Source organism: Tiliqua scincoides, chromosome 8 (genome assembly GCF_035046505.1).
Source record: "Tiliqua scincoides isolate rTilSci1 chromosome 8, rTilSci1.hap2, whole genome shotgun sequence".
In the NCBI taxonomy this organism is placed as follows: domain Eukaryota; kingdom Metazoa; phylum Chordata; class Lepidosauria; order Squamata; family Scincidae; genus Tiliqua; species Tiliqua scincoides.
Genome location: NC_089828.1, coordinates 20,418,370 through 20,445,734, shown reverse-complemented (window position 1 = coordinate 20,445,734; position 27,365 = coordinate 20,418,370). Strand labels below are relative to the sequence as shown.

Below are 27,365 nucleotides of genomic sequence, written 5' to 3'. Positions count from 1 at the left end.
TTTCAAAGAGACTTGAACTCAAGTCAAAATGACTCAAAAACCGACTCTGGATGAGTCACTAAGGCTGCCATTATGCCTCATGGGCGACTGGAGTCAAGGGTGGTGAAGACTCGGAACTGGAGTCTTAGCATTGTGGCTCCAGCACATCCCTGGAAAGTTTCCCTGTCCCCAAAAGGGCTTTTGACCCATGTTTGGGGGTACATATTTCCAGTTCTATATTCTCATTACCATTAGTCTGGAGGGTAGCACACCTGACAGTGTCATGTGCAGGACAAAGTGTTGGTTCTCAATATGCACAGGTGTGCCCAATTCTGATATTTTAGACTGCAAATGTATATACAGTAGATTTGTTAGCCTGGATTCTGCCTTATTTGGTTTGCAATAGCAAACCAAATCTGTGGCATGCATCACAACGTATAAATGGGGGGAAAAATTTCAATATTACACACCATATGTCTTCAAATGTGCCACATGACATGAAAAATAGTTACTACCTGCCCAGTAGCAAAATTAGCAACCTTGAGAATCTAACCTAAGCATGCCCTGGAAGGTTGGGGAAATTTAACTACTGTATAAGTGCAGTGATTTTCAACTTTTTTCATCTCAAGGTACACCATCAGTCTTTTGACAATTGACAAGGCACACCATGCTGCCAGTGGAGGCTCACATCCCCCACTGACCCCACTAATAAATGACCTTTCCCCAAATTCCTGTGGCACGCCTGTGGACTGTTTGCGGTTCACACAGTAGTGTGCCACGACACAGTGGTTGAAATGACTGGTATAGTACTTCTCAGCTAGAGTTGTGAGTAATTACTAACCTCTCTGTGTTTCTCAAAGCTCAACAACAGCTGCTTAGCAACAAAACTAACACTCTTCAGCCTTGGCAGCCATTCTCAGCAGGTACAACAACATCTGTTTTGTGATTGTTAGGATTAATCAGTGATTTTCAGGGTAATCATCCACATTTGCAGTTGTTCTTTCTTTTTAAGTAGCTTTTCAGCGCTTATGTCTCTTCTGGTGCTGGTGAGCAGTGATGCTTGAAATCCTGAGATCAGGGGAGGAGTTCCTGATCAGAGGAGATATCAGCAAACTATTGACAAACTGCTGAGATTGCACTTGCCTCCCCCATTGAAGAGTGAAAGGTAAAGTCTAAATAATGGGCTTGGATCAAATGTGCTCTCATTTCCTTTTACTAGAAAACATGGCACTTAGTTGTGATTAGGGCTAGAATTGATTAAAGAAACCTTTACCAGTTCATTAACTGAGTTTTAATAAATACATTAATAATCTAGCAGCCCAATCTTATCCACACAAAATAAGTGCATAACACTGGGAGTAAGTCCCATTGAATCTAACAGGATTTACTTCTGAGTAGACATGCATAGGATTGGGTTGTAAATCTGCATGAATTTGCATATAAAACAATAGTTTTGAAAAAGGAAAAAAGTACCCTTCATATGTAGATTGTGCATGTATATTATAGCAGGCACCATTTTAACACACATCTTCTTTCTGCATTCCTGTGAAAGGAGAAGACCTCTTCTGAGGCAGTGCCTATCTGTTGTTTTTATGAGTACATGTGTTAAAATAATTAACTTTTTTTAAAGAACATTCGTTACCTCTTTGATTGGGGTGTTGTTTTAGTTGTCTAAAGAGGTTTTCAGTCAATGTGACTGATCAATCAGCTGAGGACCCAATTGTATTCAACTTTCTAGTTCCTATGCATCCCCAAGGTAAAGGAACAAATCTTCCATTACCTTGAGGAGGCCTTTATGGGCCCAATCCCATCCAACATTCCAGCACTTGTGCAGCTGCAGTTGAGCCTCAGGGTTCAACAAATATTCTCTTACCTTGAAGAGGCCTCTGTGACTGCCTCCCCACCAAAGGATGCAGTGCACACCCCATTGGAACAACTGCACTGGAAAATTGGATAGGATTGGGCCCTGTGACTGCACCCCCATTGCAAGATGCAGTGCCCATCCTGTTAGCAAGGTTGTATCAGCATTAGAAAGTTGAACAGGATTGAGTCCTTGAGGTTGGTCCCTTATTTTGATGGTCAAAGGGACAGGTGTAGAATGGCTTTCTGACACAATGATTACAAGGTCAGTTCCAGATCTTTGTGACCTCTATAAAAAGACCTACAGGTAAACTGCATTCCCTCCCCCACAACAACAGATCATAGCTACAATTTTCATAGTTAGAGATGGGAGTTCAGGCAGCCCACTCCTATGGTTAGACAAAATGACTACTAGCCCAGTCCAGCTTGAAACCATGTCTGATAAGCAAGGATAACCTTGCAGATTAAACTGGCTGTTTCTTGACATCCAGCTGCTTCTTGACACCCAATCCAATTGCCTTTGGAGGCAATTATAGTATTTTTCAGAGAGATGAAGGTATCACTGCTTATTGTATATAGTGTCCTTCTCTGTCCCATTTTTTTCTCCATCTATTAGATTTTACAGACTTTTTTGTATTATTTCAAAAACCTGAACCCCCTCTCTCCTGTATCCAGCCCCACAAGTAAAACTTGGTTAATGTTACAGGCTATAAAAAGCATCACACAAACCCCTATGTACATTTGCTCTGGTCACTCATCCACACATGGGCAATGGATGCTGGCCACTGGATGCTGGCTTCATGTGGATGTAAGGCCCAAGGTCTTGGACTAGTATGTGCACCTAGGTTAGAGAAAGGACTTAGGGCACAATCCTATCCAGGTCTACTCAGAAGTAAGTTCTATTTTGTTCAATGGAACTTACTCTCAGGAAAGTGTGTTTAGGATCGCTGCATCAGTTTGCTATATTTGGGGTTTATTGTATTTTCAACTTGCCCTTTAATCCTTTGTCAAACTCATCCATCTAACCCAGGGGTGTCAAACTCATTTCATACAGAGGGCCAAAGTTAGCATTCAGGGCTCCAGCTGAGGGCCAGAAGTGATGTCATTAAGCAGAAAGTGACATCATTAAGCAGCTAATGGCCAGAAATCAGACCCTGTTCTCATATAGAAACTCATTAACTGCAAATGACAGAAGATAAAGTACACAAATCTTGAGCATATTTCAAGATTTGGGAAAGCCCAATTTTCATGTGTGCCGCCATTTCAGCTTTAACATCTCACCAGCTGAGAGCCTGAGGGCCAGATAAAAAGCTTTGGGGGGCCGCATCCGGCCCCTGGGCCTTATGTTTGACACCCCGGTCTATCCCATCCTTTGCTTTTCTGTGAGTCCTCAAATGCCTTATTTTTGCTTTTTACTTGACCCCCTTTTTGTTTTAATGCTTTTAGTTTTTTAATGAGCCTTTGTGATGGTTAATATTGTTAGTATTTTAATGTCTGGTTGCAATTCTTTTGGGAGGGAATGCTTACCCTGTTTCTTTAGACTGCCGCCTTTACTACTGTCTGGCTTTTAAGAAGGCCTCCAAGGATTTAGAGGCTCTCCATTATTCTGGGAGGGGAGTTCCCCCAAAGTAACATCCATCCATCTTGTTATTCCTGGCCTTCAGTGATGGCAAGCAACCTAATTTAAACCCAGTGGTAAGAGGAACTGGGAGTGGATGCTAGTTGCTAGGTGCTATGCCCATCTAGGTAGGTGCTAACTGCTACTGCCAGACAGGCCTTCTTCTCTTGGTGGTGGAGAGGAAATGGTTGTTCAGCAATCACTGGACCAGGATCCACTGCTCTTTGAGGCAGTGGTTCTGTTTTTCATGGAAGAGTGGCCTGTGCTGTACTGAGACTAGAAGGCGCTGCACAGGGAGTCCTGGAAGACAGTTCTGGGACTGTGGTATCTCTGGATGTTAGGAGAATGAGAAAGTTGAAACTATAGGGAAGTAGATTTGATTTAGGCTTGACTTACAGCCCAATCCTATGTATGTCTACTCAGAAGTCAGTCCCATTTGAGTCAATGGGGCTTACTCCTAGGAAAGTTTGGATAGGATTGGGCTATCAACTGGCTGTTTTTATTTTTTCTTGTCCTGCTCTGAATGGCATCCTTCAGTCTAGGAAGACTATGGTGTCACGCTCTGAATGGTGGTTCTGGAACAGAGTGTCCTCTCCAGTGCGTGAAGCCTGGGTAAAGTAGATATGGAGGATAGACTGTTGCCCATGCAGCAAATCCCCCCTCTCCATGTTGCTGAAATGGTCCAACGGAAAGGCAGAGGCCAATATGGTTGGTTCCAGCAGCGTCGCAGGAGTTGCCAGAACGTAACTGTGTTCAGCCATGAACTGCCTCAGGGACTCTGGCTCCGGATTTTGCCTCGAGGTTGACTCCTGAAGCCTTTTCCATAACTGGATGTAGCCACAAGGCAGTGGAGATATGGGATCAGAGTTTTCCTTCTCTCAGATGAGCTGCCTTCCCAGGCTAAGGAGTCCCATCTACCCAGTGGCTGTTTAGTACAAACTGAGGGTCTATTCTTATCCCCAGCCCCCAGGGGAAATAACATACAGAAACATACAGTATATATATACAATATTATACTCTGCTTGGCGCACTGGAGAGGACACTGTTCTAGAACCACCATTCAGAGTGTGACACCATAGTCTTTGGAGACTGAAGGATGCCAAGAATATGTGTATGCATGTAAATGTGTATGTATATATACGTATACATGTGTGTGTATGTGTATATATGTGTGCATGCATATGTATACATGTGTGTCTGTATATATGTGTGCACATATGTATACATGTGTGTGACTGTATATGTGTGTGTATGTGTACATGTGTATTTATATATGTCTCTATATGTATGTATTTGTGTATATATATATGTGTGTAGATGTGATCTACACACATATAGATATGTGTGTGTAGATCACATCTACACACATATATATATACACAAATATATATACATAGATATGTGTGTGTGTGTGTGTATATATACAGTGCTTTTTTTGTAAATAAAAAGGTGCAGGAACTCACAACTTGTTAATCTTTTTATTTATTTATTTATTTATTATTGGAGAAATAAAATATTTTTATGTGCTTCCCCCCTAAAGAAGAACTTACTTCTGAGTAGACATGCATAAGATTGGGCTGTCAATCTCCACATCCCCTTCCCCCTAGCTATTTTTTCTACACATGGGGAAAAATACTGTACAGGCGCACTTGTAGCGTGTAGTATGTAGTGCGGCACTACTTCGAGCAGAGGAAGCAGTGAATGCATTCCGAAAAATGGCTTACATGAGTTCCATGTAGTAAAATTACTCTAAGCAACTGTGGAAGTAAGAACAAAAAAGGAATTCTTACACGAGAGGGGTCCTTAGGTGCACATAGAAACAGCTATGTTTGCAAACAAGCGATTAAATATGGTTTAATTCAGGTATCAGAATACTCTGTGTCTTTGGGAAGGCGCTTGGCATGCAATTGTATGTCCTCTGCTGCCCTGAGCAGCTGCTGTGCATTGCTGGAGAGGAGCTGCAAACGCTGGCTGGCGGAGGGCATGCTTGTGGGGGAAGGATGAGGAGGATCTCTGGCAATGTACAGCATGTTGTACACACGTGGAATCCCTTTTCACCTGCCCTTAGCATATATATCTCTGCCAGGATTAAGAGCCCAATCCTAGGTATGTCTACTCTGAAGTAAGTCTCATTCTAGTCAATGGAGCTTACTCCCAGGAAAGTGCCTAGGATTGCAGCCTAAGACCCCAATCCTATGCATGTCTACTCAGAAGTCCACTTTAGTGAATGGGGCTTACTGTGGATAGGATGGCAGCCTCAGGGCCCAATCCTGTGCCTGTCTACTCAGAAGTCAGTCCCACTAGAGGCAGTGGGGCTTCCTCCCAGGAAAATGTGGAGAGGACTGCAGCCTCAGAGCCCCTCCTCTGCCTGTCTACTCAGAAGTCAGTCCCACTAGAGGCAGTGGGGCTTCCTCCCAGGAAAGTGTGGAGAGGACTGCAGCCACAGAGCCCTTCCTTTGCCTGTCTACTCAGACTGCAAGGCTATGACACTTTACCAGGAGCAAGCCCCATTGAACACAATGAGACATACTTCTGAGTAGACACGCCTAGGCTCGTGCTGCAGATTGGCACGGGGCTGCACCAGCCAGTTTCCTTCCCTTCCTCCTCTGCCAAGCCAGTACCTGGGCGTTCCGTGGGTGCCGCAGCCCGTCTCCCTGTCTGTCTGTCTGTCTGTCTGTCCTCCTCCTGGGAAGCAGAGCGCGGGGGGAGGGGAGGCTGGCTGAGCTCAGGCAAGAGCTTGGAGATAGGGGCAGGAGGGAGTCGTTGTGTGGTCAGGCAGGGGCCAGGAGCCCGCCCACCCAGAACCCCCCAGCACCCACCCAGCGAATGCCTCTATTTTGCTCCCCCCCTCCTGGAATGCCTCCAAAGGGGAGGGGCCCCTGCAAAAAGGTGCTGGAACTCTGTCCCCGTGTTCCATTAGAAAAAAAGCCCTGTATATATATATATACACACACACACACACACACACACATATATATACAGGTACTGCAGTCACCACTACAGAGCAGGATTAACTGCGCATGCTCTGTAGTAATTGGCCGGGACCCTTTAGATCTCTGGGTGAGGGCAAAGAGAGGCGGCCGGGGCTTCGGCGGCGGCTATTGAGCATGCGCAAAGCGGACCGAGCATGCGCGGTAAAGATCTAGCGGGAAACTGGCTCCAGAGAGCGGTTTCAGCCGCCGCACCGGCTACCGGCGAGACGAGATGACGTCACAGCGGCGGGGGGACGCACGTAAGCGGAACAGCGCTGCCAGGAGGAGAGTGTGAGTGTCAGTCGCTCCTTGCGCTCGCGGTGCGGAGGGAGGGGCGAGCGGGGGCCGGGGAGCAAGATGGCGGCGGGCCGGTCCCTCCTCTCAGGGCAGCCTCAGAGGCCGGGCAGGGAGCTCCCTCGCCCTCCCTCCAGCACCTGCGCCGGCGAGGCGGGAGCGGCAGGCGACGGCGCTGCTCTGGGGTCGCCTCGGGGGAGAGCTCTGGCCTCAGCTTGGAGCCGCTGGGTCGGGCCGTAGCCCCGCCCGCTCCAGCCCCTGGCCCCGGGAGCCCGCAGGACCTGCGCCTGGCGCCTCCCTGGCCCTGAGGCAGCCACCTCTGGAACCAGAGGCTGCGCACACCGTCACGGCTGCACCTTGTGATGGGCCTTTCCTCCAGGAAGGCTCCAGTCCTCTGGAGTGGCCAGGAGTTCCACAGGCTGACAGCACGTTGTCCTCACGCTCCCAACACTCCATGTTAGGGGCTGCCCCCTGGTTCTGCTGTGGTGTGAGAGGGAAGAGCTTCTCTCCATCCCAAGGCATGTAGGCCAGGTGACATTACCACACCCTGTGGCATGGAGTTCCACAGGCTAATGGCACACTGGGTAAAGAAACATTTTCTTTGGTCTGTCCTCACTCTCCTGACACTCCATGTTAGGGGCTGCCCTCTGGTTCTAGTGTGGTGTGTGAGCGAAAGAACATCCCTCCGTCCACCCTCTCCATCCCAAGGCATGTAGGCCAGGTGACGCCACCACATCCTGTGGCAAGGAGTTCCACAGAGCAGTGACATGCTGGGTAAAGAAATACGTTCTTTGGTCTGTTCTCACTCTCCTTTTTAGTGGACGTTCGCTCATTCTGGTGTTGTGTGACAGGGAAAGAACATCCCTCTATACACATAATTCCCAGCATAATAACTAGAGGAGATTATAGCTTTATGATTGGATCTCCCATAAGAAGAGCCTCTCTGGATCAGGCCCACCTAATCCTGCTTCCTGTATCTCACAGTGGCCCACCAGGTGCCTCATGGAGCACACAAGACAACAAGACACCTGCATCCTGGGGCTCTCCCTTGCACCTGATATTCAGTTGTAGCCCACTTCTAAAACCAGGAGGTTGCACATATCCATCATGGCTAGTAATCTGTGATGGACTTTTCCTCCAGAAATTTGTCTAATTCCCTTTTAAAGGTATCTAGGCCAGATGCCATCACCACATCCTGTGGCAAGGAGTTCCACAGATCAAATACATGCTGGGTAAAGAAATATTTTCTTGTTTCTGTCCTGACTCTCCCGACCTTCCATTTTAGTGGATATCCTCTGGTTCTGGTGTTGTGTGAGAGGAAAAAGAACATCCCTCTATCCATCCACTGCATCGACGTACAGATTGAATGGATAGATATACAACTGCCCTGGCTCAGGAGGGAAAGGAGAGCTGGCCAGAACATAAGCCCTGCTGGATCAGGCCAAAGACCCATCCAGTTCAGCTTCCTGCATCTCACAGTGGCCACCAGATGCCTCCAGGAGCACACAAGAGACCTGCATCCTGGTGCCATTCCTTGGCATCTTGCATACTGAGCTAGCCTACTTCTAAAACCAGGAGGTTGCACCTTTCCTCCATAAATTTGTCCAAGTCTCCCTTTAAAGGCATCTAGGCCAGATACCATCACCACATTCTGCTGGAAGGAGTTCCACAGACTTCACAGGAGTTGTTGTTGTTGTTGTTGTTGTTAACAACAACAGCAACAGTATTTATATATTGTTTTTCAACAAAAAGTTCACAAAGCATTTTATGGAGAAAATCAAATAACTAATGGCTCCCTGTCCCAAAAGGGCTCACAATCTAAAAAGATGTGGAAGAACACCAGTAGACAGGACACTGTTTCGATAAGTAGGGCCGGTTACTCTCCTCCTACTTAATAAAAGAGGCGCACCCACTTGAAAAAGTGTCTCTCACCCAATTAGCTTGAGTTTTTTTGGCTTTGAGAGCAAAAGCAATCATTCAGTTGCTGTGCTGGAATGGACTCCCTTGAGACATCCTCTGTGGTTGTCCTCTGTTTGAAAATGCACTCAGACATTTGGAGAATTCAGGTCTGCTTCTGAACTAGGGTTACCAAACTCTTGACGAAACCTTTATTTTCTGTCCCCTACTTTTCAACATGATGCAGTGTCACTTAGCCAAAGAGATCTTGTTTTATAAAAAAAAAATCTCCAGGATTGCTTTCATAACACATTATTTTCACATATAACATATTGGTGTGACTTCCCTGTCAAATGTCACTTGAACAAATGGAAATCACTGTAGTGGAGGAAACTTGTCAATGATGTGGTAAAACAAACTGGAAAAACAAACCAGAAAGCAAAATATCCATGTAGAATTACAATCAGACAACCAGAGAAAGCATGTCAAGTATCAAAATCGTGTGGAAAAGGTAAAATATGTATATATTCTGGCTCAGCCTCTGCACCCATTCTTAGTGCACATATATGAAAAACCCACTAGTGTTGTTTAAATGCAGGTTTCAGAGATGCAGGCAGCATGTTGTTCTGTTACTGCAATAAAACTACAAAGAGCCCTGTGGCACCCTAGACACTAACATGTTTATCAGTGTTATATGGTGAGCTCTAGTCTACAAAAGCCTCTGCCACAGTGTGTTTTTTATTCAGGTACTACATAACCTTTCCTTGCTTTTTTCAGTTCAAGGAGGCTTTCAGCTTTCAGATGCTGCCCGAGGGTATTTGGATAATTGTTGGGAGATTCCATCAGGGGCTGGGGACATATTTCCAAAGGATTCTTTGTGTTTGACACAGCAAAAAAGAACCAAAGGTCTTGAGGCACCCTAAAATCTGACAAATTTGTACTGTCTGAGGTTTTCATGGGCTACAGCCACTTCAACTCTGATCCATGAAAACTTATGCCACACAATGAATTGGTTAGTTTTAAATTTGCTTGGATCTGTTTTAATTGACTGATGGCTGTGCAGGAAGGTAACTTTGTATTTGCCTTTCAGTGTGTTTTGTGTTACCTTTGAACAGATGTATTCTGACTCAAGCCCGTTTAGTCTTCCACTCACCTTTCTTTTAGAGGACTGCACGCTTTTGAAAATCACCCTTTTTAAACCATTCTCTGAAAGTGAGAGTGTAGTTTTAGAGAGAGATTTTAACACCCTGGAAGTGTCTTCTGGGGCACTTCAGTATGGCCCTCTTAGTATATTGTGACTTGGGCAGCCCTGTTGGGATTGGGCTGTGTAAGTGACCTAACATAAACCATACAGTCTCAGCTGTAATTTGGGCATAATAATACTTAGAGTGCAATCCTAACCAACTTTCCAGCACTGGCATAGCCGTGCCGGTGGGGCATGTGCTGCATCCGGCAGTTGGGGGACAGTCATGGAGGCCTCCTCAAGGTAAAGCAGTGTTTGTTCCCTTACCTCGGGAGTTGCATTGCTCTTATGTCAGCACTGGAAAGTTAGTTAGGATTGCAGTCTTGGGCACAATCCTAACCCCTTATGTCAGTGCATTCCAGCACTGGCATAGCTGTGCCAATGGGACATGTGCTGCATCCTGCAGTTGGGTGTCACTCATGGAGGCCTCCTCAAATTGCTGGAAAGCACTGACATAAGGGGTTAGGATTGTACCCTTAGTTACTTTACAGGGTTGTTGTAAAGGCTACATCTAAACAAAACATGTAAAGCATATTGCCCACTTAGAAAGTGCTCATACATTATGAGACAAGAGAAATGGTAAAGGAAACAGTGGTGAAGTCAGCAGGTAGGCAGTGCAAAAGAAGAGGTCGTACACACTACGGACCATATAATAATGGTCGGGCACCCAACTTGAGCTCTGGGAAAGGTGGGCTATAAATGTTTTAAATAAATAAATAAAATAAACTCTACACAAGTGTAGGAGTATCTCCTTTGGCAGTAACTGAAGCTGTAGTAGTGACATTTAAAGAGAGGAAAGCTCCTTTTGTGACTGGTGACATTGTGCGTTAACTGCAGCAGGAGATGATTCTTGAATCATCTTTGAAGCGCTTGAAAATGTGTATATGAATTCTGTCTGATTTTTGCAAAGGCCTCTGGCACATTTAAGGATAGTTTTCATAGGAAGCAATAATGAATAACGATATCCTTTGCAGGGTTATTGAAGCTTTGATGATTGTATTACTGGGATTCTGTACTGCACAATCCCCGTTTTTCTAGAAATACACTAATTATTTGCTTGGATCACAATGTGTGAGGCCTTGCTTTTTGAGTTACTGCTCAAGTGATGCTTCCTTGATGCGTCTGAATTGGAGTGTTTGTGTATCTGCTAAATGTTTTCATTTTGTAACTTTTTTTTTCTTTTCCCAAAAGTGACTGCACAGTTTATCAAGACTAAAACTTAGGCCAATAACGGACATAACTTTTCCTTTCATGGTATGAATAGTACTTTTTTCCTGTTTCTCCTAAAGACAGAGTCCTGTGGTGCCTCAACGTGTGTATAGTTTATTGTGGCATGACAGGCAGACTTACATGTTTTGCTGCCTGAGGTAAAGGACCCTGCATGGCACCCTCCTTCCTACTGCAGTCAGCCTCTGCTACTGTCCATTGTTAGCCTCTGCCCTTTCTCCCTGCATGTTTTTGGTGGTTACTGCAGGCACTGTCTTCTTGGTCCAGTAGAGCTGTCACCATCTGCAAGCCCACCCCTTGCATGAGGCAGCTGCATGGCTATCTCCTCATTCTTTCTCCTTCTCTGGAAGCTGGGAAGATTCTTCTAGAGTACACTCATTGAGCTTCCTAGAGTGGGCAGTTCTTTGGGGCAGTGTTATTGAAAAAACTGACCTCTCTGGGAATCTTGCACCATCTTGGAGATTCTGTGGGCTGGGAAGCGGTCTATAAGATGGTACTGGTGCCCATGAGCCACGGCCAGCCCAAGACTTCCCAATGCCTGAGGCGATGTACCGAGTGCCATTCTTCTCCCCCACCCCCCCTCATGATTCTGTGTCAGCCACTGCTTCTCCATTCTTCCTGGATTCATAAAGGAAGAGAGGAATGGAGCAGAAGTAGAAGTGTGGAGGCGGAAAGAATAGTGGGCAGGACTAGCGGCTAGAGCAGTGTTTTCCAAACTATAGGTCAGGATCCACCAGTGGGTTGTGACTCAATATTTGGTGGATCGTGAAGCTGTCAAGCTGATAGCTGAAAAGGAAAATGTATTGGGCCCTATGGAGAGTGAAACTGAACTGTGTGGGTGTGTTTACTTGTGAGTAGGCAAACATGCCTCAGTCCACTTCAAAGGGCAGGCCAAGAGGAATGCAGTGCCACCAGAATGATCCCAATCCAACGAGCGCAGGCTCCCCAAAACACTAGAGAAGGAAGTCCCCCCTCCAAGCTGATGTGAAAAATGTGTTGAGCCCTATGGAAAGTCAAACTTAACCACACTGCGAGTTTACTTGTGAGTTTGCCTTGGCTTTTATCTCAGGCCAGGCAAAGGGCCACCAGAATGGTACCATTCCAGTGAACGCGGAGCTTAACAAATGCTCCAGAAGGCACCCCCCACCATAGTTAAAAGGACAAAAACAGAGGTTTGAGCAGCTGATGATGTAAAACCTTTTTTTAAAGTCTCGTAGAGCTAGGTGAGTCCTGATAGAGCGCCATTTTTAAAAGTGGTTCCTGTTGCTGAAATGTTTGGGAATCACTGCACTAGGGCATCTCCAACACTATCCCATCACTTTCTTCTGTTCCCCTTTTCCACGGAATTTGAATCTAGGCGACAGGAAGAGCAATGGAGTTGGGAGGATAGATGAAGTTGGCGTCCTAGGCAGGTCACCCTGCCTGGAACAGCTGGTTCTGGTGGTGCTTTTAGGGTACTGCCTAGAGCCATCTTAAAGGCTCAGTCCCTGCCACTAGATAGAAGAGGACTAGTAATGAGGACAATGCTGCATAAGATGCACTCTGTGTGTGGCGAATTCTTCCTGCTTTCCTTGCTCCTCCCTGATGAACTTCATCAGCCTCATGGCATGGGCTTTCATAGATGAGCCTATTTTATCTGGTGTACTTAGTGAATTCAACAGAGGATGTGTATGTATACTCATGGGCTGAGTGGAGGAAAAACCTAGTTAAGACCGCACTTGTGTTTTTTTGTCCCAAAGTCATATGTTTCAGCTAAAACGTTCAGTTGAGCCAAGCTAAAGGATATAAATACATACCTTAAAAACAAGGGAGAGAAAATTTCAGGGTGGGGGGCTTTGTCCCTCCAGCGGAACAAGGATTTAGCATTCTGTTATCAATCAAACAATAAATTAATCAGATTTACCAATTGATTGCGTGTGTATGTATTGCTAAACTAAGGGCCAGGTGAAACAGTTGTATTGGACTATGGAAGGATATGGTAGGAGTCAAAACAAAAAAATCCAGTTACCTTCAATGTAGAATTTATACTCCACAACCCCAATGCTCATTGCACTCTCCGCTTTGAAAACTTCATGATTTAACAGCATTTCTGGCCCATGTTCACACCCATGGTTATGTTATATCTATTGCGTTTTTGAAAATTGTTAACATAAATAAAATTCAATTTTGACAATATCCTTGCTTATTTTATCTGGTTTTTTTAAACCTTATTCTTAGGTTTTTAAACCTGATTCTGGAATCTAAGGGTCTGAGAACAAAGAGTATGGTAGAATCCACTTGCACTAGAAAGAGGATAGTTTGGACCTACTCTCATGAACCTAGTCTCATCCTAGAAGCAGGATTAAAAGAAGAAAATAAAAAGTAGATCCATTTATAAATATATTTTAGAGTGTGCTCTACTCAATATCAGCTGAGTGAATTTTCCTGTAAGCAAAAAGGTTTTACTATCCTTCATGTATAATAGTCAACAGATATCAGAAGGGATATTTTATCTTTTTTTTTCTAATAAAATTGGCAAGGAAAGGAAATTTTAAAAAACTTATCACATTCAGGAAGCAACTAAGGACCCAATCCTATCCAGTCTTCCAGTGCTGGTGCTGCTGTGCCAGTGGGGTATGTACTGCTTCTTGTGGTGGGGAAGCAGTCACAGAGGCCTCCTCAAGGTGTGGGAACATTTGTTCCCTTACCTCGGGGCTGCATTGCGACTGCACTGGTGCTGGAAAGTTGGATAGGATTGGGTCCTAATTAGGCAAAATAATAGAACAATTTGTACTTGAATTGGAAATTGGAGCTTAGAATAAGCTTAGAAGTACAAATAATCTTTAAAGCAACATATTGTCCTTGTTCCTTCCCACCATCTTTTTTTCTGTTAGTAAATGGCATCTGGATTAATTACAGTTTTTGCCAGTGGTATGAACACAGGCACTTTCTATTTAAGAATTGATATATATATATATACACTTTGAATTAATCTGCCACTTAACATTAATAAAAATAGTATTGAAATCAAACTATTTCCTAAGACATCTTAGGAAAAACATTTTGATTTTGGTTTTCTGCTAGCCTGGTCAGCAATGAATAAGATGTTTATACACGTTTGTGTCTGCATCACCAAAGTAATGTCCTTGCAATGCTAGCATCACACTGCTGGCACAGCAAATGGTATGCCCATCCTAAGGAATTATCTGCTGGGCTTGCAGAACCTGTCATTGAATTTGAAACATGATGCAGATGTTGCCTGGCTTTCTGCTTTAAAGAGCTCCTGTAATTTGTGACTCAAATATTAAAATATTTATCTTTATATTACACAGCTATGACGACTTCATGGGGTCAGCCAAAAATGTGATAAGCGAGTCTGCTGATGTAGAAGACAGTTATAACATGATGGTAAGTCTTATGTCTAATGTGGCAGTGTTTTCAATATCCTGATTTTTGTGGTAACTGAAATTTTGCTTGGGGATAGCTTGTCTGCACTGGATCAAATCCACCAAACTAGGAGACGCTTGGTTTATGCTTCACTTCAGTTGCTCTGGCATCAGTAAAGGGCTAGCACTTGTGGCTTTGCATGCCAGTTGCTGCTGCTCATTGGTTCATCTTTTGACTGTGGCAGCAACCAGGGCAGGGCGGAAAGTGGGTGGGCCATGTTTGGATGAATGGGGTAAGAGTGCCCCAGTTTCTACTTTGATGTATTTGTGACAGCAAAACATGGTGTCAAAAGCAGCTCAGGAATGCCTCTTTCATTTTTATTCAGGGCACTAGATGGCACACTGTAGCTTTTAGTGAAGGTGCTAGAAGATGATCTGAGGTGAAAGAAAATACTGTATAAATAAGAACATAAGAACAGCCCCACTGGATCAGGCCATAGGCCCATCTAGTCCATCTTCCTGTATCTCACAGCGGCCCACCAAATGCCCCAGGGAGCACACCAGATAATAAGAGACCTCATCCTGGTGCCCTCCCTTGCATCTGGCATTCTGACATAACCCATTTCTCAAAATAGTCCTGCGTGTCCCATTCATAGATAGCTTTTCATTCGATCCATTATATTGCTTTATTTATAAATAAATATAATGGCATAGGGGGTGGGCAGAGGTGTCTGCAATTCTTTTATTACAAGCTCTTGTTGTCAGAAGAGATTTTCAACAGTGTGCTTGAGGTATGGCTAGTGCTGGCCTCAGGTTGGGTGTCCTGAGCTAAAGCCATGCACTGGGTTTTGCATGGTACCCTCTGATGAATTATTGGGTGCTATCAGTTCCACCAGCACTGAGGATTTGGGGTCAGTTGACAGTCTAATGGGCATGGGCCCTTGGCCAATGCTTGGCATGTTCATCCTGATGCAACCCCTAGCAGTAGGTCTTCATTATTAGCACATTAAAAAATTGCCATAAATTTCTGAGGTCATCACAAAGTAGCAGCTTAACAGGCAACCCCATCCCATTTTTTAAAGACTGAAATGTTGTTTTGAAATACAGAGTTGTAGAGAAGACTCTCTTTATATTCTTGTATAGACCATTCTAAGCACATAAAATTTTATAAAAACTCTGTAATTTTGTTCTCTGGTATCTGAGGATAACTGCTTTGTAATGTTTGCAAATGAAGATTAAGCCTGCAGTCTTATGTACTTGGGAGTAAGCCCCTCCGAAGAAAGTGGGACTGACTTCTGAGCAACTATAAACAGGATTATTAGACTGTTAAGGGAACAATTTCTCTTTTTCAGGCTTCTTTCCAGCGCTCTAATAGTCATGACAAAGTCAGGAAAATAGTGGCTGAGGAAGGTCGCACAGCAAGGAATTTGATTGCATGGAGTGTACCACTAGAAAGCAAAGAGGATGACGGTATGCATTAAGGATCCTTGTCCCATTTGGGTTCAAGGAGTAATTGTGCCCAGTGTGGGTTGATGGCTCTGAATTCTTTTAACTTCCCAGTTTAGGTGTGTTTTATCCCTGTGTATTCTGCTAACTCAATAAATCTCTGACAGGTTTGGTATTGCTAATCTTAGTTGCTCCTTTTGGTGATCAGGGCAAGCAGCAGTGGTGTATGGGAGTTCCTGAGTTGCTCCGGACATTCATTGTTCAGTTGAGGGTAAGCGAGTGCTGGGAGATATTCCCATGGCTTGCAGGTGCCAGGAGCCAATTGCCTACTGTCAGTGCCAGGCCTTACCAGCCTGGGGAAGATTGTGCCCCACAGCATAGTGCTCTTCTGAGTACCCACACTAAGAGCAACAATTTTTTTTTTAACCCAAAATGCAGTGCTCCCACCTGGACACACTGGAAGAGTTTGTTCTGCCACTTCAGCCCACCACTCCCCTCTCCTGCATGCTTCCTCCTCTGCTCTTTTTTTTTTTTTTTTTACTTCAGGAAACAAAGGGAGGATTGGAAGAACTGTCAATCCTGCCACCTCAGTTGGCCTCATGGGTGGGCCCACTAATGGGGGTGTGACACAGTACTTCATTGGGTCTGACAACTCTGCACAATTACAAAAAGGAAAAGAAGAAGCAACCACTGACTGTGCTCCTTGTATGGTTTCTTTGTTTGCGAGGACTTCTGATTTGATTAAGGAACCATGCAGAATGAAGGAGTTCCTTTGCTCATGTGATACCTGTAAATAAAACCAGAAGTCCTGCTCTTCTGTGTTAGAAAAAAAAAACCACACCTGGAGCTACAGAAAAAGATGGGTGATCCACTTTCTGCTTGCTTTTAACAGGTAGACCAGTGGGGATTGCACCCATAACAGGCTGGAGGGAGGTGATGGAAGCAGCAGACTTGTGGTGAAAAAATGAACCAATCATCTGCCCTCATAGCCCCCCCCCCAATCTGCTGTTGATGCAGTCTGCATCACTTTGCCTTATAGATGGACTGCCCCAGGGCCATCATTGTCTCAGCATGTGTCAAGAAGAGAATATTTATATTTTATTGAAAGCATTAAAGCGTTGGTGCTGATTAAAATAAGTTTGTCTCTTTACAGGAAAACCTAAGTGGCAAGGGGGAGGAAAATCTAAGAGAATAACTCAGGGAACACACAAAACAAACAAACAGGTATATGTTCAAGTTTTACATTTGAATTGCTCTTTTTATATCACTACAAGATAGTGTCATTATCATACCACCAGTCTGCATGTGCAAAATGTAAGAGGACAGGTCCCTGCCTCAAATAATATATTCTACAATGGAGGTAATATACTCTATATGTTATGCCTGAACCAGAGTGACTATGCCTGGACTAAACAGTGACTAGACAATTGTTGATGGGCAAGACTGTTAAAGTTGCAGCACCACGGATAGCTCTTAGAGAATAAGGGCCCAATCCTAAACAGTGCATGCCAGCTCACCATCAGTGTACACTGTCACAAGCATGCCATAAAGCACGTTTGCGAGTCCTTAGCACTGGCTGAGCACCACTCAGTGGTCTTGCGGACAACTGCGCAGTGGAGAGGTAGGTGGGGTGTGGGAAGAGAGTGGGGAAGAGGCTTGCCAGTGGGAGGGAGCGGGGTGGGAGGAAGGGGGGACTGGTGGAGCTCAGCTCCACTGGATCCTGAACTCTATGTCAGGCTGCACAACTCAACACGGAGGCTCTTGATTCTACAGCAGCCCATATCGTTTCGGCACTGCGGCAATCCTGGCGCAATGGGCATCTCAAGATTGGGCTGTAAGTTGCTCTGTCAAGCTCTAGAGGTATACTGAGACCTATTACCATCATGCTTATGGTGAGTCTGCCTCCATGCCTGAAGAGTAGAGCCCATAAAAGTGTCAGCTTTTGGCACAGCCTAGTGGCCATTTTCCTGGAGTCTATTTCGTAGTTCTTAAAGCTGCAGCAGGTTCTATCAGGAGCCACAACCTGATTATATTGTAGTTGCAATGCTTTTAAAGACCCTGATTTGAAAGTGGTATAGAAATGAATCAAATAAATGAATATTTGCAGATAGGATAGTTACGTATGTTTAACCACAGAGGTGTCCAAACTTTTTGGCAGGAGGGCCACATCATCTCTCTGACACTGTGTCGGGGGCCAGGGGGGGAATTTACATTTCAAATTTGAATAAATTTACATAAATGAATATATTAGAGACGGAACTTATATGAATGAATTTTACTGAGCTTTTTAGTAATACACATGCGATCCAGAAAAGGGGGGTTGTTAAAATAATTCCTGACACATAACACTTCTTCCTAGAGAAAAGTACAGAACAAACTTAAGAGGAATCAGAGTGGGCTTCATCCCCCCCATGCAGGAGCATGTTTTTACTCTCCCCCCCCCCAATCCTGGCAACAAGCAGCAGTAAAGGAACACAATCAGTTAGGGAGCTGGTGGGCACCTGCCCCCTCAGGACAGGAGTTTGTTTCTCCTCATTCACACAGAGAAGGGAGCTGCCTGTCTCCTTCTCTCAGTCCTTCCCCCAGCCTGCGCCCAGCACCAAACACTTAGAAGCAGGCAGAGAGCTATGTGTATTTCCCTATTCACAAGCGGACCCCCCACCTTCCTCCCTCTCTGCCAGCAACCCCAACAAGCAAAAGCAGTAGGTTTCCTCCCCATTCAAACATCCCATGAGTTCTTCCCTGCAGCGCCAACCAACACAGAGCGCCTCCAACACAGAGCACTCACAGCCCAATCTGATGCACACTTTCCTGGGAGTAAGCCCCACTGACTCTATGGGACTTACTGCCGAGTAGACATGCTCTCCAGCTGCATTGAAACATCCCACGATTTCTTCCCTGCATCGCCCACCTCCAACACCAAGCACAGCTCAATCGGATCCACACTTTCCTGAGAGTAAGCCCCACTGACTCTATGGGACTTATAGACATGCTCTCCAGCTGCATTCAAACATCCCCAGGACTTCTCCCCTGCAGTGCCAGCCCCCGACCCCAAGCACACTCACAGTCCAATCGGATCCACACTTTCCTGGGAGTAAACCCCACTGAGTCTGATGGGATTTACTGCTGAGTAGACATGCTCTCCAGCAGCATTCAAACATCTCTTGATTTGCCCCCCAGCACACACAAACAGCACAAATAGACTCACAGTTTTCCCTTCCTCCTCAGTGCCTTCCCCCCCAAGCCAAACTCAAGCAGGATAAACAGACCTAGCACTTCTCACCCCCATCCAATGCCTGCACTCAGCTGCAGCCTCCCCAATCTAATGGGAGGGTTGCGTATGGGCGGCGCTCCTGCTCTCCTGTGAGTGCTTAGCCTTTTCCTAGATGTCGCTGCAAAGAGCAGTCAAGTCGGCAGGTCTCCAGCGGGCCGAGTGCCCATTGGAGATGGGGGGGCTCCCTGGGGGTCGGATTGGGGCCCTCCGTGGGCCACAAGTGGCCCAGGGGCCGGGGTTTGGGCAGCCCTGCTTTACCATATCTTTATAAACCATCACCTATTTGGCTTTTCAATCAGTGGACAGCAGGCTGTTTTAGAGTAAATGAATCCAGCGAATGCTTGGAAGAGTAGAATCCTCCATAATTAAGGATTGTAATGGGGGTTCCAGGCCCTTGTTAAGGGAAAAGGGGTAATCCAAGCATGTCTCTATTTCATCTGTGAAATATTGGAGGGTATGATTGTGTCATCTGGCAGTACATTCCTTTAGACCAGGGGTCTCTAAACCCCAGCCCGGGGGCCAGATGCGGCCTGCAGCGAGCCTTTTTCTGGCCCGCGGCCAACCTCTTGTCCCCTGAAAGCCTCTGGCCCATTCAACTGAACATGACCAGAACTGATTGTGTCTAGAGGGTGTTCTGAGGGCCAGAGAGGTTGAAAGAGCCCATTCATTCATTTGTTCACTCATCTAAGTTCCATCTTTAATTTATTAATTTAAATTTTATATTTAAATTTTTTTTCCGGCCCTCCACGCCAGATATTTGATGCAGCCCTCTGGTCAAAAAGTTGGAGACCCCTGCTTTAGACTGAAACAGATTTATACCTATTATTATTTTTAATCAATTCCAGAGTTTCATGTTTAACCATTCCCAATTATTCCAGAACCTTCTGTGATAATCAGATATATTGCTTGTGTGTACAGTACTTTCAAATTTTTACTGTGATTTTTTTGAGAGGGGAGGGAGGAGCAGAGGTTAGTACTTACAGAAATAAATCGCCTGCCAAACAGAATCACAATTCAAACTGAGGAGAGTTAATCAAGTAATATATCAGATCTTTTTATAATCAGGTGGAGTTTCCCCTGCATGAGCATTTCATTTGCATGTGGCTCGGTGTAATCCAAGTTTTCTGAGATCCCTCTCTTGGGTATTCTAGCTGTGTGTGTGTCCTATAACTATTGGATTAGGACAGTTGTATCAGGCCTCATTTTTACTGTGCAGTAATACTTCCCAAAACATTGCTTCCTTTAGTGCTGTTTCATTACAGCACTCCTTATCCTGGCAACTGCAGCCATTGAGAGCAGTTTATTCTGACTAGAATGGAACAGTCAACATAAGTTTCCTGTCTTATCTTTAACAATGTCTCCTGTAGCACTGTTTCACAGTGCTCTGCAGCAGGGGTGCCCAAAATTTTTGGCAGGAGGGCCACATCATCTCTCTGACACTGTGTCGGGGGCCAGGGGAAAAAAAGAATTAATTTACGTTTTAAATTTGAATAAATTAACGTTTACATAAATGAATATATTAAAGATGAACATATAAATGAATAAAGGTCTTGCAATAGCTCAAGGCCTATAAAAGGCCTTGCACAAAGCGAGGCTGACCTTTCCTTTGCTGCTGCTACTGCATCACAGACGTGAAACAGCAAGCGGTGGAGGAAGCCCTCATCCAACAGCTCACACGAGAGATCAAACAGTCACCCTCACGCTGAGAGCAGTTGTGCCGGGCCAGTGCGGGTTCCAGCAAGTCTCTGGAAGGCCAGAGGCTCATTGGAGACTGGGGGCTCCCTGAGGGCCACATTGGAAGTCCTCGAGGGCTGCAAGTGGCCCCAGGGCCGGGGTTTGGGCACCCCTGCTCTGCAGGAAAGTATGCCTGTGTAATAAACACTAACAGTGAATGTGCTCATTTGATAAGCACTTAGGAACATCCTAATTTTGGTTTTTTAACAATGCAGTGTTATGCATATTTGCTTAAAAGTACTACTGCAGTGGTTACCAAACCTTTTAGCACCAGGACCCACTTTTTAAAATGACACTGTATCGGGACCCACCTAGGATTACCAGACTTTAAAAAAAGGAATCGAGAAGAAAATATATTTATTTATAAGTAATAAGAAACAGAAAAAAGACTCTCAACTATCTCCCTACATTTATACATTCTTGCAAATTGCAGGAGCTGAGCTCTTTTTAGGGTAATTAGTAGCTACAGTATCTGATTTTTTAAATAGCCTCAGGGCTTGAGGCAATTACTAATCTAATCTTTCCATCACCCTTTGTCAACCCACCAAAAATCACCCACCTGTGAGTCCTGACCAGCTGTCTGATGGAGTTCAGTGGTCTTGCTTTCAAGTCAGCAGGCACGTGATTGCAACCTCCATGCTGCTTTTGTATGACGTATAGATATTAAAATAATATGAATTGTACTAGATTATCTGCAGCCTGACCCTTTGAAAGCCAACTAACTCTTCAGGTCTGGTTTCTTGCACATATACCAATAATTTTGGTTGCATTTAAATTCTGTTTTATAACTGATAACATAAAACAATATTCATTGCATGCATAGTTAACAAGGCATGAATTTGAAATACTCAGGGGGAAAAATTAAAATCTATCAAGCTGAAATAAGTGGAGGGTGAAACTAGCATCCAGTTGTGATGAGTATCCATTTCACTCTCTGGGGAGACAGCCATTTACATTGACATCTCAAACCACCAGGAGATTTAAAGGGCAGGGCAATGTTAACACAAATACCCAACTGTTCCACATCACGAATTATACTGTATTAATCACAAAGCAAAGAAGTGCAGAAGGAAAATGATAGCTGAATATCACTAATGGAAATGTAGCATCTTCCCTCTGGAGACCATTCAGCCATTTTAACACCAGGTCTCAATACCAAAGGCAAGGTTTGTTTCCATATGTTGGTGGGGTGGGGGGAGCTCCAACAGCATTTATTATTCAGGGGTATTTTAGAAATGTGGTTTAATTTTACTATGATAAAAAACATATAATGTCTGTTGGAGCTGAGCAGACTGCAGATGGACATCGTCGCCCTTCAAGAGACTAGGCTGCCAGATTCCGGATCTGTCAAGGAGAGAAATTTCTCATTTTTCTGGCAGGGAAAACCACCAAACGAAACCAGGGAACATGGCGTTGGCTTTGCGGTCAGAAATACCCTGCTGAAATCCATCATCCCACCTACTGTGGGAAGTGAAAGAATTTTGTCCCTGCAGCTCCAGTCATCAGCAGGACCTATCACTCTCATCAGTGCTTATGCACCGACTCTGTCGTCTCCAGCAGAAGCCAAAGACAAATTCTATGATGACCTGGCCACCACTTTCAAGAAAATCCCTGTAAAAGAGCCATTGTTCATCCTCGGCGATTTCAATGCTAGAGTTGGTGCTGATAACAGTTCATGGCCCACTTGCTTAGGTCAGTTTGGCACTGGGAGGATGAACGAAAATGGCCAATGCCTGCTAGAGTTTTGCTGTCATCACGGTCTCTGTGTCAGCAACACATTCTTCAACACAAAGCCCCAACATAGAGTCTCTTGGAGACATCCAAGATCAAAGCACTGGCACCAGCTCGACCTGATCCTCACCAGACGCTCCAGCCTTCCCAGCATCAAGATCACACGCAGTTATCATGGTGCTGCCTGCGACACTGACCACTCCCTGGTGTGCAGCAGAGTGAAACTGCAAACAAAGCGACTGTATCACACGAAAAAGGAAGGAAGACCTCGCATTGATACCAGCAAGACCCGGGATCAGAGAAAAGTGGAGGAATTTGCACAAGCGCTTGAGGAATCTCTTCCAGGCCCGGCCGACGCAAACGCATCCAACAGATGGGAACATTTCAAGAATACCGTTTACAACACCGCCTTGTCCATATTCGGCAAGAAGACCAACAAGGCGGCAGACTGGTTTGAAGCCCACTCTGAGGAGTTGACACCAGTCATTGAGGAAAAGAGGAGAGCTCAAGCAGCATACAAGGCCTGTCCCAGTGAGCGCAACCTGCAGGTCCTCCGAACTGCTCGCAGCAAAGTCCAACAGACTGCCAGGAGATGTGCTAACGACTACTGGCTCCAGCTCTGTTCCGAGATACAGATAGCAGCTGACACGGGCAACATCAAGGGGATGTATGATGGTATCAAGTAGGCCCTAGGTCCAACACAGAAGAAAATTGTCCCTCTGAAGTCTGCCACAGGCGAGGTCATCCAGGATCGGGCGCAGCAGATGGAACGCTGGGTGCAGCACTACTCTGAGCTATATGCCAGAGAAAATGTAGTCACCGAAGAAGCACTGAACAACATTGAGTGCCTGCCTGTGCTGGAAGAGCTTGACAGTGAACCAACCCTAGAAGAACTTCACGTGGCCCTGGACTCCCTTGCCTTTGGCAAGGCACCTGGAAAAGACAGCATCCCTGCTGAAGTCCTAAAATGCTGCAAAGAGATCATCGTCACTGAGCTGCATGAAATCCTCTGTCTCTGCTGGAGAGAAGGTGGAGTACCTCAAGACATGAGGGATGCAAACATCATCACGCTGTACAAGAACAAAGGTGACAGGGGTGACTGCAACAACTACCGCGGCATCTCTCTCCTTAGCGTTGTAGGAAAGCTGTTTGCCCGAGTTGTACTAAAGAGGCTCCAGGTACTTGCAGAGAGCGTCTATCCAGAATCGCAGTGTGGATTCCGAGCCAACAGGTCCACCACTGATATGGTATTCTCCCTTAGACAACTGCAGGAGAAATGCAGGGAACAACGACAGCCACTCTTTATAGCCTTCATAGATCTCACAAAGGCTTTCGACCTGGTCAGCAGAGACGGCCTCTTCAAGATTCTCCCCAAGATTGGATGTCCACCCAGGCTCCTCAGCGTCATCAGATCTTTCCACAAGGACATGAAGGGCACTGTTGTCTTCGATGGCTCCACATCAGACCCTTTTGACATCCGAAGCGGAGTGAAGCAGGGCTGTGTTCTTGCACCAACCTTGTTTGGGATTTTCTTCGCTGTCCTGCTGAAGCAGGCCTTTGGAACTGCAACAGAAGGCATCTATCTCCGGACCAGATCAGACGGAAAGCTCTTCAACCTCTCCAGACTGAGAGCAAAATCCAAAGTCCAGCTGAAATGTCTGCGTGACTTCCTCTTTGCCGACGATGCAGCTGTCACTACCCACTCTGCCAAAGATCTCCAGCAGCTCATGGATCGTTTTAGCAAGGCCTGCCAAGATTTTGGTCTGACAATCAGCCTGAAGAAAACACAGGTCATGGTTCAGGATGTGGACTCACCTCCCTGCATTACAATCTCTGAGCATGAACTGGAGGTTGTCCATGACTTTGTGTACCTTGGCTCAACGATCTCCGACACACATTCTCTCGATACCGAGCTAAACAAGCGCATCGGTAAAGCAGCTACCACGTTTTCCAGACTCACAAAGAGAGTCTGGTCCAACAAGAAGCTGACGGAACATACCAAGATCCAGGTCTACAGAGCTTTCGTCCTGAGTACACTTCTGTACTGCAGCGAGTCATGGACTCTTCGCTCACAACAGGAGAGGAAACTGAGCGCTTTCCACATGCGCTGCCTCCGACGCATCCTCGGCATCACCTGGCAGGACAAAGTTCCAAACAACACAGTCCTGGAACGTGCTGGAATCCCTAGCATGTATTCACTGCTGAAACAGAGACGCCTGCGTTGGCTTGGTCATGTTGTGAGAATGGATGATGGGCGGATCCCAAAGGATCTCCTCTATGGAGAACTCGTGCAAGGAAAGCGCCCTACAGGTAGACCACAGCTGCGATACAAGGACATCTGCAAGAGGGATCTGAAGGCCTTAGGGATGGACCTCAACAAGTGGGAAACCCTGGCCTCTGAGCGGCCCGCTTGGAGGCAGGCTGTGCAGCATGGCCTTTCCCAGTTTGAAGAGACACTTTGCCAACAGTCTGAGGCTAAGAGGCAAAGAAGGAAGGCCCATAGCCAGGGAGACAGACCAGGGACAGACTGCACTTGCTCCCGGTGTGGAAGGGATTGTCACTCCCGGATTGGCCTTTTCAGCCACACTAGACGCTGTGCCAGAACCACCTTTCAGAGCGCGATACCATAGTCTTTCGAGACTGAAGGTTGCCAATACAAAAATGTCTGTTGGGAAAATTAGTGGTGGATGCACTATTCAGTACCATTGAGGCAAGTCTTGTGATCATTTGGTATTAATAGTGGTGGGCATTTGAACTGTGTAATAGAAGTATATCTCTCCCCTCCCTTTTCCAGCTCCACCCCTTCTCCTGTGTTCTGCTTCCTGGATTTGAAAAGGAGAAAGAGGAACAAGTGGGAGAGGGAAGCGATGGTTTAGACCAGGGCTCTCAAACCTCAGTCCATGGGCAGGATTAAGGGTTTAGAGAAAGTCTTGTCTTACCTAGAGCAGCAGTTCTCAAATGTTTCAGGGCCCAATCCTATCCAACTCCGGTGTAACCACGACGCTACCTCATGGTAAGGGAACACATGTTCCCATACCTTGAGAAGGTCCCAGTGACTGCCCCTCCACCACAGGATACAGCGCACACCCCACTGGCACAACTACACTAGCACTGGAAAATTGGAAAGGATTGGGCCCCCAGTCTCTTGAGCCCTTTACCCGCCTAAAAAGAGTCTTGGAGAGCCATGTCAGCAAATGCAGAATCTTGGGGAGCCCCAGAGTGCTGCATTCACAGAGTTGGGCAACAGCAAATATTGGCAAAAAGCTGGAACAGGAGAGGAATGAAAGAGAGCCTTGAATGGGAGGTGAGAGGAATGGGTGAGCAAACCAGGCAGGGGGCAGATGGTAGCCACTTATACTGTGCTCATGAAGCCCCTGAAAGGATCTCAGGGAGCCCCAGGTCTCCTAGAAGTACACTTTTGAGAAATGCTGGTCTAAGGTGTTTCTGAGTTGGAAATAAGAGAAAAGCTTCATAGGGAAAAGGGCAAATATGCATCAGGCAGAGCAAGGAGGGGATTAAAGAACTGTTTCATTTTCATACAAATGAATTTTAAGACTCATCATTAGTAAATGTTTTGGAGATTCTGTGTATGGGGACTAATTTGGGGGTGGAAGGGAGGCCATGTTTGTAGCATGAAATGCGAGTAGTTCTGTTTTTGGAGCATGAATACCCTCTGTCACCTCAGGGGAAAAAAAAACCCAGTGATTTCAAAAAGAGTTCAAATTCTCAATTTTTGAAAAGGTCTGTGTGGTAAACTGTCATGCTACCAGTGCATTTGGTTTAATTTAGATTTTCCAGTCAGGTGGAGAAAGACTTGTAAGTTTATGCCAATGTTATTTCCAGAAAGTGGAGTTAAATTTATTGCATTATGATGGAATTATGATGGAATATTAAAGATTGCAGAGGCCCTTTTGAGAATGAGAAAAAGCCAATGCCTTTGAGTTTTTTATTTCCTTCATCCTGGAATTGCTTTGGCAAACATTCAGTGGCTTAGTTTTGTTTACCCCTAACTCACCATCTTTCCCTTTATAAAACTGCTCATTCCCATAGGCATGGGTTTAAATTCTATCTGCTGTTGGTTTTGTTTTTAAATGATGGCACCACAGCAGAGCTGAATGCAGACCAAGACAGCATTTAATAGAGACATGGGGATTTTTAAAATGTATTTTTTTCCTGATCTCAGATTTGAACCTGAGTAAATTCTTTACAATGATGCATTATGTTTTTGTCCTGTTAAACTGATTGTTCAGAATCTTGGTACACAGAAAATACAACTTCTTATCACATGGAAGTAAGTGTAAAGTCATGCACACTGGGGCAAAAAATCAAAACTTCACATATAGGCTAATGGGTTCTGAGCTGTCTGTGACAGATCAGGAGAGAGATCTTGGGATGGTGGTGGACAGGTCGATGAAAGTGTCGACCCAATGTGCGGCGGCAGTAAAGAGGGCTAATTCTGTGCTTGGGATCATTAGAAAAGGTATTGAGAACAAAATGGCTAATATTATACTGCCGTTGTACAAATCGATGGTAAGGCCACACCTGGAGTATTGTGTCCAGTTCTGGTCACCGCATCTCAAAAAGGATATAGTGGAAATGGAAAAGGTGCAAAAGAGAGCGACTAAGATGATTACTGGGCTGGGGCACCTTACTTATGATGAAAGGCTACGGCATTTGGGCCTCTGCAGCCTAGAAAAGAGATGCCTGAGAGGGGACATGATTGAGA

At 45.4% G+C, this 27,365-nt stretch overlaps 1 protein-coding gene across 2 annotated transcripts in view; it reads left to right on the top strand.

Annotated features, from left to right (window-relative positions):
- The first annotated feature begins 6,608 nt into the window (after positions 1-6,608).
- Positions 6,609-27,365, top strand: part of SCAPER (S-phase cyclin A associated protein in the ER) — a 183,024-nt gene continuing 162,267 nt past the window's right edge. The window contains exons 1-5 of one of the 2 annotated variants that reach the window (XM_066635064.1): positions 6,653-6,720; positions 11,054-11,116; positions 14,401-14,476; positions 15,807-15,924; positions 17,054-17,124. In XM_066635064.1, coding sequence (XP_066491161.1) covers positions 14,414-14,476; positions 15,807-15,924; positions 17,054-17,124 — 252 coding nt within the window. In that variant the 5' untranslated portion in view covers positions 6,653-6,720; positions 11,054-11,116; positions 14,401-14,413. Of the gene's footprint in view, positions 6,721-11,053; positions 11,117-14,400; positions 14,477-15,806; positions 15,925-17,053; positions 17,125-27,365 lie in introns of both variants that reach the window. The other variant, XM_066635063.1, reaches the window with a different exon arrangement.